The sequence below is a fragment of the Poecilia reticulata genome, linkage group LG17 (genome assembly GCF_000633615.1).
Source record: "Poecilia reticulata strain Guanapo linkage group LG17, Guppy_female_1.0+MT, whole genome shotgun sequence".
Taxonomy (NCBI): Eukaryota; Metazoa; Chordata; class Actinopteri; order Cyprinodontiformes; family Poeciliidae; genus Poecilia; species Poecilia reticulata.
Genome location: NC_024347.1, coordinates 23046381 through 23058601, shown reverse-complemented (window position 1 = coordinate 23058601; position 12221 = coordinate 23046381). Strand labels below are relative to the sequence as shown.

General features: G+C 38.8%; 1 protein-coding gene across 1 annotated transcript in view; it reads left to right on the top strand.

Annotated features, from left to right (window-relative positions):
• col11a1b (collagen, type XI, alpha 1b) overlaps positions 1–12221 on the top strand; it is a 98377-nt gene that overhangs the window by 61674 nt on the left and 24482 nt on the right. The window contains exons 36-45 of the mRNA XM_008434369.2: positions 858–911; positions 1041–1094; positions 1797–1850; positions 2221–2328; positions 2667–2756; positions 4836–4889; positions 8366–8473; positions 8580–8687; positions 10010–10063; positions 10927–10980. Of these exons, the coding sequence (XP_008432591.1) occupies positions 858–911; positions 1041–1094; positions 1797–1850; positions 2221–2328; positions 2667–2756; positions 4836–4889; positions 8366–8473; positions 8580–8687; positions 10010–10063; positions 10927–10980 (738 nt within the window). The remainder of the gene's footprint in view (positions 1–857; positions 912–1040; positions 1095–1796; positions 1851–2220; positions 2329–2666; positions 2757–4835; positions 4890–8365; positions 8474–8579; positions 8688–10009; positions 10064–10926; positions 10981–12221) is intronic.

The window sequence follows — 12221 nt, the reverse complement described above, 5'->3', positions numbered from 1 at the left end:
AATACATTAAACCATTATGAAACAAGCAATAAACAACATTTTATCAAGTCCATCATCAAAATTATCAARCAAATGTACATCAAATATGTTGATCAATGCTCCGGTTATTCTTAATCAAAGGCAACTCTAAGCTGGTGGGTTATTTGGTCTAATATATTTTGCATACTGCTGTCTGAAAACTCACAGCCACCTTTGGTTTCTCTGAAAACWGTGTGGATGTGCRTTTCGAACCAGCTCACACTTCTCTTCCTCCCTTTTCCATTGGGAGCCAAACGCATAGAGATTTCTGTGCGCGATGGACCTGATTATGAGATTGTTTTTAACGGCATGGAGAGAATGGATTATTTGTTTCAGCTGCTAGCTCCTTTTGTTTGAAGCCAAAGAACCCACCAGTCACGATGAGCATATCAGCTACAGCTACAATGCTAAAATTACTTGGAGTACTGCCCTGCTAATGTGTGGACATAATCAGGTTGGTGCCCTGGAACAGGGCCAGCGCGGCAGCACCTGCATGTTGGTGCTTGCAGGCCACATGCCATGGATAAACTGCCACTGCTGCTTCGGCCCCCAGAAATGCTGTGAGCTTGGCAATAAAGCCCCACGATTCTAAAAAGGAAGTTTCGTGCAAAACATCAATAAGGCACTCTAAAAGAAAGGGCTTGTTTGTTTTTTATGATTTTTTATGTTGTCGTATGGTCTTCGTTAGATGTGAAAAGGCCCTTAATMTTGAAGAGATATTGAGAGTTTGATTTTCAATAATAAGTACATGAGATGAATTTCCAGTTAAAACCCTTTAAAATGACACACACACTAAGTTATGCTTCTTTGCCTTATTTTTCCCCAAATTCTYCCATTAGGGACCTCAAGGACCTCAGGGACCCGTCGGTTTACCGGGACCCAAAGGACCTAATGTAAGKGGCTGCCGTCAAACTGCCTGTGAGCTGTAAAGCTGAGCTTAATTCACAGCCATGTTGACACCCTCATTTTATAAACCTGCTATACCTTGATTTCTGAAAACTATCCAAATGTTTCCTCTCCAGGGCCCACCAGGGAAAGACGGGCTGCCAGGACATCCTGGACAGAGGGGGGAAACGGTAAGCGGGAATCTTTCTTTGTGAACTTTTTTTTTTTTTTGCCATTTTGACATGGGAGGTCATTTCTTTTGGCCTCGAAAGCTGAGTAGCATCAGTGATGGGGATCCAAAGTGATATATGGAGAGCGTTTAATTAAAAACATAGTTCTTAATGTCGGTATTGCCCAAACCACTTTTATTAACATCCAGTTCTGGAGCTTGTGGCATTTGCTTTGAATTTTCTGATAACTTTCTATTACTTGCTCYGACTGTTTTTACAATGATTTATTTTCCCTTTGATCACTTAAGATCTTATTTTATCTGAACTGAAATAAAATAATGTAGATTGGATTTAGTAAATACCTCACCAGCTATCATAAATGTTCCAAAATCTTAACTTTAAAATGTAAAAAAAAAAAAAAAAACTATTCAGCTATGGGAAAAGTATTTTCTGTCTTGCTATTTTCTGKCAAGCTACCTGTCCAGAAATTTATGAAGATATCAGGCTGTTGAGCTTTTAAGCTACCGGTATCTCTTGAGTGATCAAACAATGAACTATCAAGTTATCTGTCCATCAAGCTAGCAGGACGTTTATCGATCAAGCTTCCAAGCTGTATTCCCATGGATCTGTTAACATATCAACTTATTGAGCTATAACACTATATGTCCATTGGTCTATTAAACTATCAAGCTATCCATCTATAAAACTATCTGTGTTTCTCAGGGTTTCCAAGGAAAGACTGGACCTCCGGGACCTGGAGGGGTGGTTGGACCTCAGGTAATATGCAGCTAACTTTTCTGTGTTTGTTAACCATGTTTAGTTGTTGTTTAATTTTTTTTTGCAGAAATGTTTCGACCACAAAGGTTTACCCATTGACAATGACAGAAATATTTAATCGGATACAATTAAGAAGCTTTACACACATAAACTTGATCGCTTCTTTCAAACTGGGAAGCACAAGCTGAGATTATTATGTTTTATTCATCCGTTTAYGGGAGAAAATTATACAGTTGTTTACAAGATCAAATCTGGGACAAATACACACCCAAATTAATWATTTGCTTTGTTCATCAACATATGATTACAGAAATGCCAACCAATTATTTCATATACATATGAAAACATGCGCCTGCATTGCTGTTGATAGGGGCCAACCGGAGAGACAGGACCCAGCGGAGAGCGAGGACACCCAGGGTCCCCTGGTCCACCCGGAGAGCAAGGTCTACCTGGAGCTGCAGGAAAAGAAGGAGGAAAGGTGTTGAAGAATAAATATTWAATGTTTATTTATTAAAATTCATAAGAAAATTTAGGAAATTGTAGTATTGTTAGTCATTTTAGTTTTTTGTCCATCTGGAAGGTCAGTTTTGTTCTTTGACAAACTATTGAAGCTGAAAGATTTTTTTTTCATCTAAAAAATGATTAATTTGTTTCATCTTTTTACCTCTTAATCTCTTGCTTTTGTTTCCAGATAGGGAACTAATTAATCTATTATCAGACAGCTTTCATAATTTCTCTCCTTTGTCATTAAAACCTCACGGTAATAATTGCCTGATACTCTGCCAGGTGTTAAGAGTATTYTTCTCGTTTCTCCAGGGTGATCCAGGTCCTTCAGGTCATTCTGGCAAGGTGGGACCACCTGGATTAAAAGGTTTCCAAGGGGCAAGAGGTCTCCCAGGAGCCATGGTAACATTTRCTTTTACATAATTATACAGAAAAACATTTTCACATGTATAAACAGAAAGCCAACCCCCATTGTCAGCTGAATTTAGCCTACTCTAATTACCAGGCTAACAACCTGATGTTAAACCAAATGTCAGGCCTGAGAGTAAACTGGAAAAAAGGTGCAGAACTTGCTTATGCAACTAATGGAGGACCGAGACAAATAGCATGTAATTGTTTTTTTCACCTCCTGTCATTACATTCAGCAATTTTAGAGACAGTTTGCTTTTTATTGTAACAAAGTTATGCTAGAAAAAAAATTTGGGTGATCATACTTTTTTTTTTTGGTAGTAATCCATGCATTAAAAAAGTTAAAGTTATTCCAGAGTCCTCCTCATTTAGGAGGCACGTTCTGCTGCCAAACAAATGGTGAGTCAGTGTCTCGCTTTCAGTTTAAAACCCTTTGCAACTTTTCAACTCTTCATCACATGTGTGGAGAAACCGGTGCTGCTGCTCAGAAGCAGTGGGTGTGAGTGARAAAAAGTTCAAGGTGAGAGCAGATGGCTATTAGAGGCTGACTCAGGATCAGCTTAGGGGACCGTGTGGCTGAACCTCATTCCAAGGCTGACCATTAAGGGCGCACACGACAGCACAGAGCAGACTTATTACAGCCGGTGTGTTGGTCCCATGTGAGCAGAAAGATGACTTTCTTTTAATAATGGAAGCACAAACATAATATGTGAGCAAACACATGCGCGCTCTTTCGGCTTCTTAAACTGATCCCATCCAGATACAGAAAACCCAGAAGGACTCGGTGTGTCGACGTGGGCGCACATATAAAACAAATACACATTATAGTCCCTTACTACACTGTGGAGAATCATTCAAGCCAGCCAGTGGCAGYGCCTGCTTGGCAGCCACAGCAACCCCTGGCTCTGCTGGAACCTGTAAATTAGCCATTATAATAAAAGTCTGTTTTCCATATGCAGCCACAGACCCCTTCTGTGCTGTGAATCAGCACAGCCATTGCCATTCGAGGACCGGGATCTTGACRAGGTGACAAGAGGCAGGAGATAAATGGGCCATGCCTCAACCCGGGACTCGCAGTGGGGTTTTAAAACTTGTCATCGCTTCTTATTCTTCTGGATCCTTTTAACCTCAAGCGGTGACTCCCATTGCATTGATAATGTAATACTTTTGAAAGCCASGCTGCATAATGATTTAATAAACAACATGCGTTTTAATAGGAAACTGATTTTCAGCGTAAATATATTGAGCAATGAAAGGCACAAGTGTTTGCTTTTGTTGTCAGTAATTAGCATTTTTATACGAGAAGCTTGTGTTTTAGCTAAATAAATATCAGTTTGCAAAAAGAGAAAGGTATCCAGGTCCATGATAAGTGTATGTGATACATCTGACCAAACCTGTGTATTTAATTTATTTCCTATTTAAAATATTTTTGATCTGGGTTATACAGGAAATTGACAGTGAATTAGTGACGGGTAACTAAATGGTAAATGGTCTGTACTTGAATWGCACTTTATCAAGTTCATAACACTTCACTCTACATTCAGTCATTCACACATTCAAACACTGGTATARTAATTATTGGAGAGAAATTATTCTTTTCATTATTCTTTCACAAAAATGCAAGATTTTAATTCGGAGAAACAAACTACAATTTCCAAGGTATGATTGCAGAGTGCTTGTTTAAATTTTATTGTGTGTGATTTATAGTGTGTTGATATCGGTTCAAGGAGCAAACACATAAAGCTTTTTTTTGTCATTTTAAGAATATCTACAATAAGCTGGGGATAATCAATCAATAAATAATTGCTTAATGCAATAAATAACAATATCTTCACCAACCAATCACCACTGATTCTTGGCTCTCAAAACAGAAAAAAGAATATCAGTAACTTTTGTCTGTTTTTATCCTATTTCTCCACACGGAAGTCCCTTCAGCTCTATACAAATGCACGTATGGGCACACAAAAGTTTTTAAAGAGCTTTTGGACAGCTACAATTGACAGTCCTGGAACAGCTTTGAGTGGTGGTTCACAGTGAGTGATATCTAACCTTCTCTCTTCCCTCTCTTCTCAGGGTCCAGGTGGCTTAAAGGGAGGAGAAGGACCTCAGGGTCCCCCCGGCCCCATCGTAAGTAGCCAGTTACTATGGTTACCTCATCTCTCTAGCCACAGAGATTGCAAGGAAAAGTGACTCGTGCTTTTGGATAATTGAGCCGCTCGTGCTGCGCGCAGCCCCTTTCTCTAGTCATTCAGCAGTGCATGCAATGAAAACGGCAGCACAGAGAATGGCTGGTCGGAGTACAGTGGAATGATTGGATTAAAATTTTATAGTGGGATATGAGGGGGTTTTCTATTTGGTGTTTAGCATTCCWATCCCAACCTCTTTCTTCTCTGTTTGTATGTTTTATAGTAATAGCGAGAAAAATATTTATTTTTTATTAAAAGTGACTATTCATTAGTCCAAGTTATTCAACTTTATTTTCTTTTAGWTTTTTTTCTTTAGATGTATTGATCTTGCCCAGAGCTAGGCAAACTCTCCTGATTTATAAAATACTATAAAATTGCAGCTAGTAAAATTAAAGAACCTTACAAAGGCGTAAACCACAGCTCAATAAAAGGCTGCCTGATTTGTTGTGTTTTTTCACTGAAATACAACCTAATCACTGCTTAAGTGTCTAATCGAAGAGCAGCTAGTCTCATCCCTGTTGCTTGACTGATCATGGATGTTCTCCGCACACGCACTTAACAGTTCCTATAGCAACTGTTGTTGCACAGATGGAGGTGACATGCTTCTTATGCCCAAATTGTTTTGTTTAGTTTGGTCAACAATAACTATTTTAGTCAACTTATCTTAACCCTTCCATGCATGAATTAATTATGATCTTTTGTGTCAGGATTTAAAAAAAAAAAAAAAAAAAAAAAAAAAATTCTTAAGGCATAAAAAAGGTAGGGAAAAAAATTGTAAAAGATTTTTATTTTATTTTATTTTTTTAGGTGATCAATTGTAATTTTCTCCACGTACAAAGTTGTTATTTGAAAAATACATCAGTAGTATTGCTCCTTAGGGGTTACCTGATATCACAATATATTTTTTTACCTGCCAGAGTCGTCTACAGTAGAAGGAAGAACCGGGTYGGTTGGCGTGCTTTTTTTGTYTGTCGGCCATATTGAATTTAACAAAAATAATTTCTTGCATTTGCAGCTGATGGCCAGTAGTTGATAGTGTATTTTATGATGCATTAGTGTCCACTTCAGTGGTCTGTGTGCATTTATARCATAAAAATCCACAAGAAGCACAARAAGATGGCTTTTAGACAGCTGTCCACTGTAGTGACCACTATGCATGAAAGGCCTAATTTAATCTGCCTTGTAAAAGTATTCATACTCCTTATACTTTTTCGCATTTTGTTACTCTGCAATAGCAAACTTCATTTATGCATTTTCTTGGAATTTTGTATTATTACACAAAGYTGTGCATGACTGGGAAATGGGAGAAAAACTGAGAGCATTAATCTGAGGAGCAGCCAGCAGGTCCATGGTGACCCTGGAGGGGCTGCAGAGACCTACTGCTCAGGGTGGAGTGTCTTTTCGAAGGGCAAATATTAGCTGTCATAAATCTGACATTTATAGAAAAGTGGCAAGAAGAATGGCATTATTTAAAGAAAATAAATAAGATGTCACCACAAACATGTGGAATAAACARCTTCTGATGTGTGTTTGTGTTGTTCTGTCACATAGAATCCCAATTTGTTGAAAGTTAATTGGGATATAAAAATGCCCATCCTAAATCAATTAGGTGATATTTAAGGAAAGTCATTTCACATATCATGGTTACAATTACTCTACATAATGCAGCATGGAAAATCATATATGCTCCTGTCATACTGGAGTTTATGACCATGAAAGGGAAGCAGGGGTGACAGAGCAATTCATAAATAAATGAGACTTTTTTTCTTTTTTTTTTTCTTCCTGCCTTTTGTATCCGGCCCCTCAGTTTGAGATATAGGCAACAAGAGCCTYAGGAGCTGAGATGCTGTGCATAATCTGACTGACGGGCAGCTTTGAACTGTCTGTCATTTTGTTGAAGCGTTAAACCCAGGTTCCCGATAATTGCCCCGCTGCTCACCAGCAACAGAGCAACAGCGGTGTAGATGACAGCGGATATGCATAGCAGGCATGAAAGATTGTGAAAGTGAGAAGAGGAGAATTTCACTGAACGAGAAAAGCAATTTCCACTGCAAAGAGAGGTGGTTTTTCTAAATTGGCTTGAAAGTGAGTCATAGAGAGAACACAGGTGAAATACTAACTTGGTACYGTTGTTGTAATAGAAAAAAGTGACCAGTATGCAATGTGCATTCACACAGCAGATCTGATATTTCCCTCTATCAATTTCCTGCCACTGAACGAGCTGCTGTTGTGTATTGGGGATCTAAGTGTGTGTGTGTGYGYGYGCGTGCRTGCGTGTGTAWGTGCGTGCGCGTGCAGGCGTGTGCGTGGGGGTGTGTGCGTGTGCATGCGTGSGTGTGTGTGTGTGTTGCTTTTCCATTGTCTCTTTTAAAGGCGTGTGTGTGTCTAGCAGAAAGTGAAAGGGAAACATCAACGCAAAAACAAAAATTAGTTCCACAAGTGGCATATCTTGTTCGGTTCTGGCCAAATGTGTGGGAGGAAAACATGAGAAGAAAAAAAACGAGAAACATAAAGCAAACTAGTGAAATGCGTTGAATCAGACAAACTATCGTGGMGGCTTGTGTGTGAGTTTGAGGCCTGGTGAGTAGGTTGGCAGCTTTGGGATGACAGTTTGGAGCTGTTGTATGTGTGTCACCAGAAAATGGCTGTCATGAAATGGGCCAGGCATATGAGTGCCAGGTGGCGGCTCGCATCAGCAGCCGATTTAGTGAGTGGGAATCAGGTCATAGTTTTGGCCCCGAACACATGCAAATCACATTTCATTGTGTTCGTTTTGTTAGAAGCTTGCTCAAAACCCTCSCTTGGTGCGAGGGTGTCATGATGACGTTCTGATCAATAATATGCGTGATTTAGGGCCTCGTACACGGAGGCAATCACCAACCAGGGAAAAGTCAGGMAGAGACATGACTGGTGTGAGAAAAGTTCGGCCTTTGCTTACATCMTAAGCTCACCGTGGAGGTCTGCTYTCAGTTAGATAACAGCTGAAGGCTGTCAATCTGGTCAATATCCAACTGAGTGTATAAATGTCATGTYTGTTATACTATTTTGATCATTTTGACTCTATGCTTAGCGATACTTTATGTAAGAAATATCAGCTTATACTTTGTCTTGGTTTTATGGTATATAAAATGTATTAATGATAGCCTCGCAAACTGTTTTTCAGTTTGAATTTGACTTAACAGCTATCAATACATGCACTTCAACAACTAGCTGAACATCTTGTTCAAGTCTTTTTGTTTCTTAAACACACATCTCAGCAAATATTGAACATTTTTTTCAATTAAGGAAGCCCCTTTCTTGTAAGGTCAGGCCTTTCATGATTCAAGAAAATATCCAGCAGATTCCCCCCGGTGTGTTTAGCTTCTTTTAAGGTTGAAGGATTTAATGCAGTATTATCTGGCCGGTGTTTGACAACAGGGTTCCCCTGGTGAGAGAGGCCCTGCTGGTCCMGGAGGTCCTATTGGTCAGACAGGACGCAACGGCCCACAAGGACCACCAGGCCCTGCTGGAGAAAAGGGATCCCCTGTGAGTTTTCCTAGCTTGTTTTTTTGTCTTTTTCTTATAAAACTGTTTCCTAAACTCTAAAGTTTCCATGGTGTCATCAAATGATTGTAACAAATGCTATTCACAGGGAGAGAAAGGTCCCATGGGTCCAGCTGGCCGTGACGGCATTCAAGGTCCGGTAGGTCTTCCTGGTCCAGCTGGTCCTCAGGGTCCCCCAGGAGAGGACGGCGATAAGGTAAAGTAAAAGTGTCTTTGTTAGTACAAGAAATCCACAAGCTTTTATTCACAAAAAGATCAAAAAAGCACACACAAAAAACATTTTTATTCTTAAAGATTATGACAAATATGTTATTTTATTAGATGTACAGCATACAGTGCTGGTCCGAAGTTTAAAAATACCAATTTGCTTAAAAGTTGTGTTAATTTGAGGCTTTTATTTACGCATTTCAGCTCTTCTTTAGGGGGCAGCAGATAATACAATTACATTTTTAAAATAATAGTTGGTTGCACAGGTTTGCATTTCTTGTTGATTTTCCTCCAACCCACACAGGCTCAGAATTTCCCATAATCCGTTTGAATAAATGTCTCTTAGCAAGTTGGAGAGAAAACCTTAAGTTTCTCCATCAAAACATTCTTCCTATTGTTATGGCTGTCTAGCTATTTTTTCCTCCTCTAAACACAAAACGTTTCTCCAGAAGATATTTGTCTCGTCTATGGAGGAAGCTACAAATATTAGTTGCTACTGAGGGTTTCAACTTTGGCATACATGCCTCTTTTTTTTTTGGTCTCACATGATTAAAGTTGCTTCACTAAGGACAGCGACGTGGATGTTCTTGTGCCTCCTGAAAGCTCCTAAACATCCTCACCAATGTYCCTTCGTCAAAGCTGGCCCTTTGGATCAGATGGGTTTAGAGCAGCTAGGTAGGCTAGCATTAAGCTCATAGAAAGGCGCTAACCTCCTTCATATTAAAAATGTCTGKCCTATACCTCACATTCTTATTGACGATGAATGCATGCAAACCTCTGACCAGCACTGTATCTTAAAAAGGCCTTTTGATGCACATAAACAAATGTTTTTATTTGCTTTGTTAGAGTTAATATTGCTACTGCTGAATGTGTGATTCCATCGATAGTTACGCATCATGTGAACTAAATAGATAAGATGTTTCTTAAACAAAGGCAGGCGCTGAATCATCCTGCTGTTTACACAAAATGTTCACCCTTAGGCTAGCAACACCCACCGCTGTTACACTGAGCCACATATCTGCATTTTGTAACCATCACACCTCCTTCATTCAAGTCACGTCTTATATCACACCTTTCTGTCAATCATACTACCAACGGGGTGAGACAGGGAGCCAATCAATTAATTGAAAACACTCGCCCAAGGTCTTTCTGGGCCAATCAAATTAGAATCTCTTGAGGAATATTCAGTGACCAATGCTGATAAAGGTGACACTTGAAGACATTGGTCTTTGAATAAACATGGCAGGCAGGAGGTTTTTMAGATGTTAAGGAGAGATATGAGAGCTTTTGTGAATGTGTGTTGGGCCACAGGGAGAAGTGGGCGGACCTGGACAGAAGGGAAGCAAAGGAGACAAGGGTGAACGGGTGAGTCTTTATAACCCTACTTCTTTGATTACCATTGCATTTTAAATTACACTAAAAGTTAATTAGCTAAAGAAAACTAATCATCACTACTGATTTCTCATGTGGAATTAATGTATAGCAGAAGCAYGTGGCGRCAGCTCTTCTCAATTATGTTTATGTTGAAAAGTCTGCAGCGTTTCTGAAATATTATGAATGTCTTGTTTCTTTACGTRTTTTTTCATGAATTTTGTATTTGGCTTTTCTTTTTTCTTTTTTTTTTAAATAAAGAATTCAGTGTCCTKCAGTAATATTCACACCCTTTGAACCTTTTCAATTATTGAAAAATTGCAATAATCTCAAATTATTTTATGAGTTAGGACAACGGAATCAGTCTGATCTAAATCTACTCTGTGGGACGAGATTAGAAAAGAAGAAGCTCTGTATAATCKGATTTAGCGTGGGCTATATTAACTGGAGAACAAGTAAAAAGTCATGCTTAGGATGTGCAAAACTAGCAGACACCCCCCAACAACACTAACAGCTGTAATTGCACCAATAAATAGATCTACTACAGAAGGAGTTTAAGTACAAAGAAACCAAAAAGACAGTTTTTCAGATGTTTTCTGTAAGACAGTTTGAAAACCTTGTCTAATTTTTCCATCACTTAACAATAGAGCAAAATTTTGGGTCAGTCTGCTGGATGTCAACCCCAAACCCACCAGCATAAAACAATGTAGCATCAAAAAATKTAAAATGGTTCCAGTGTCTGGGATGCATTTGGTTTTTCTATATTATRTATATCAAGTGACATTTTTGACAGTGAGTGTTKCATAAAGAGCTGCTTCAGCAGACTGTAAATGTTGTTTCTTTTGTTTTTCCTTTAGGGTCCACCCGGCCCAACAGGTCTCCAGGGCGTGGTTGGAGCTCCCGGTCCAGCTGTAAGTATCACTTCCACTMGGCCATCAAAATTCACCACATGAAATATTAACAGTAAGTCTTTGATGACTAAAATTATTACTTTCAAGGATTTTATATTTAGAAAATAGGCTCCAAAAGACCTGGTTGACTTTGTAGTTGCATCAGTATTCCCTCCAAATATCCACAGCATTTTTATGTTTTTTTAAAGCTTCCAGCTTTTATTTTGCATATCATGGTGTTTTAAAAAAATAGACTCGTTTCTGATGCCATAAAAATTAGCTGTTCTACTAATGCCTGCCTCTGGCTGCAGAGAAAAACAATGAATTGATGGAGACAGGTTTGAAATGTTTACTCTAGTCAAGGCCTCCTCAAGACAGTGAAAGCGTTATATAAGTCAGGATCAAAGGGCTGCAAAACTCTAAGCTACTTATGAAATATGCACTTCTGAGATGATGTGACAGTGTTATAATTACACGCTCTTATCTGCTCATGTTAAGATGTGTTTAAAAGTTACAAGGTGTACTCAGAAACATCCAGAAAACAGGTTGATAAAATCTGAATTTTTTTTTAAAAAGAGTAAAATTTTAATCCAATATGGCAACATAATTACGAAGTACAGTACATTTTATTAAGGAATATGTGAAATTGTTGGTGTCCACTGAGCTGGAATATCCTAACTCTGTGGATATTGTGTTAGGATATATAGTACAATATTTATACTGTATATATTCAGTATCTACTGTAGCTACAGTAGTGATTCAGTATCATATTTATAGATACTGAATATCTATAAATGTAGATATTCAGTATCTACCAAATATGATTAATCTTCCGATCTTGAAACGGTCTTAAAGAAGTTGCTGCTAGAGCTTTTTTTTTCCTTGCGATGTTCTCGAACATAATTGTGCCCGCTTTACAGGTGAGAATCCATCATACACAAGGATTGCATGAATGCTTTACCCCACTTTACCCTACTCATCATTTTCTCTTTGAGCAAAGATTTTCTAGATGCCCCAAAGCAAACGACTTTCTATCATTCCTCTGCCGTTCATCTTGTAGAATTTCCCTCTGACCTCGATTATCTTCCTGAACTTGCTACGATCTGCCTCAAAGGCGACAGCAAAAAAGGGAGACAAACCATGCACAAGAGTTTCATTCATACAATATGTGGTGTTCCAGAAAAGAACAAACCTCTAGATTTAAGATTGTTACACATTTTTGGGTATGATTATGCTCCTATGTGTTGGAGGCTGTTTGGTTG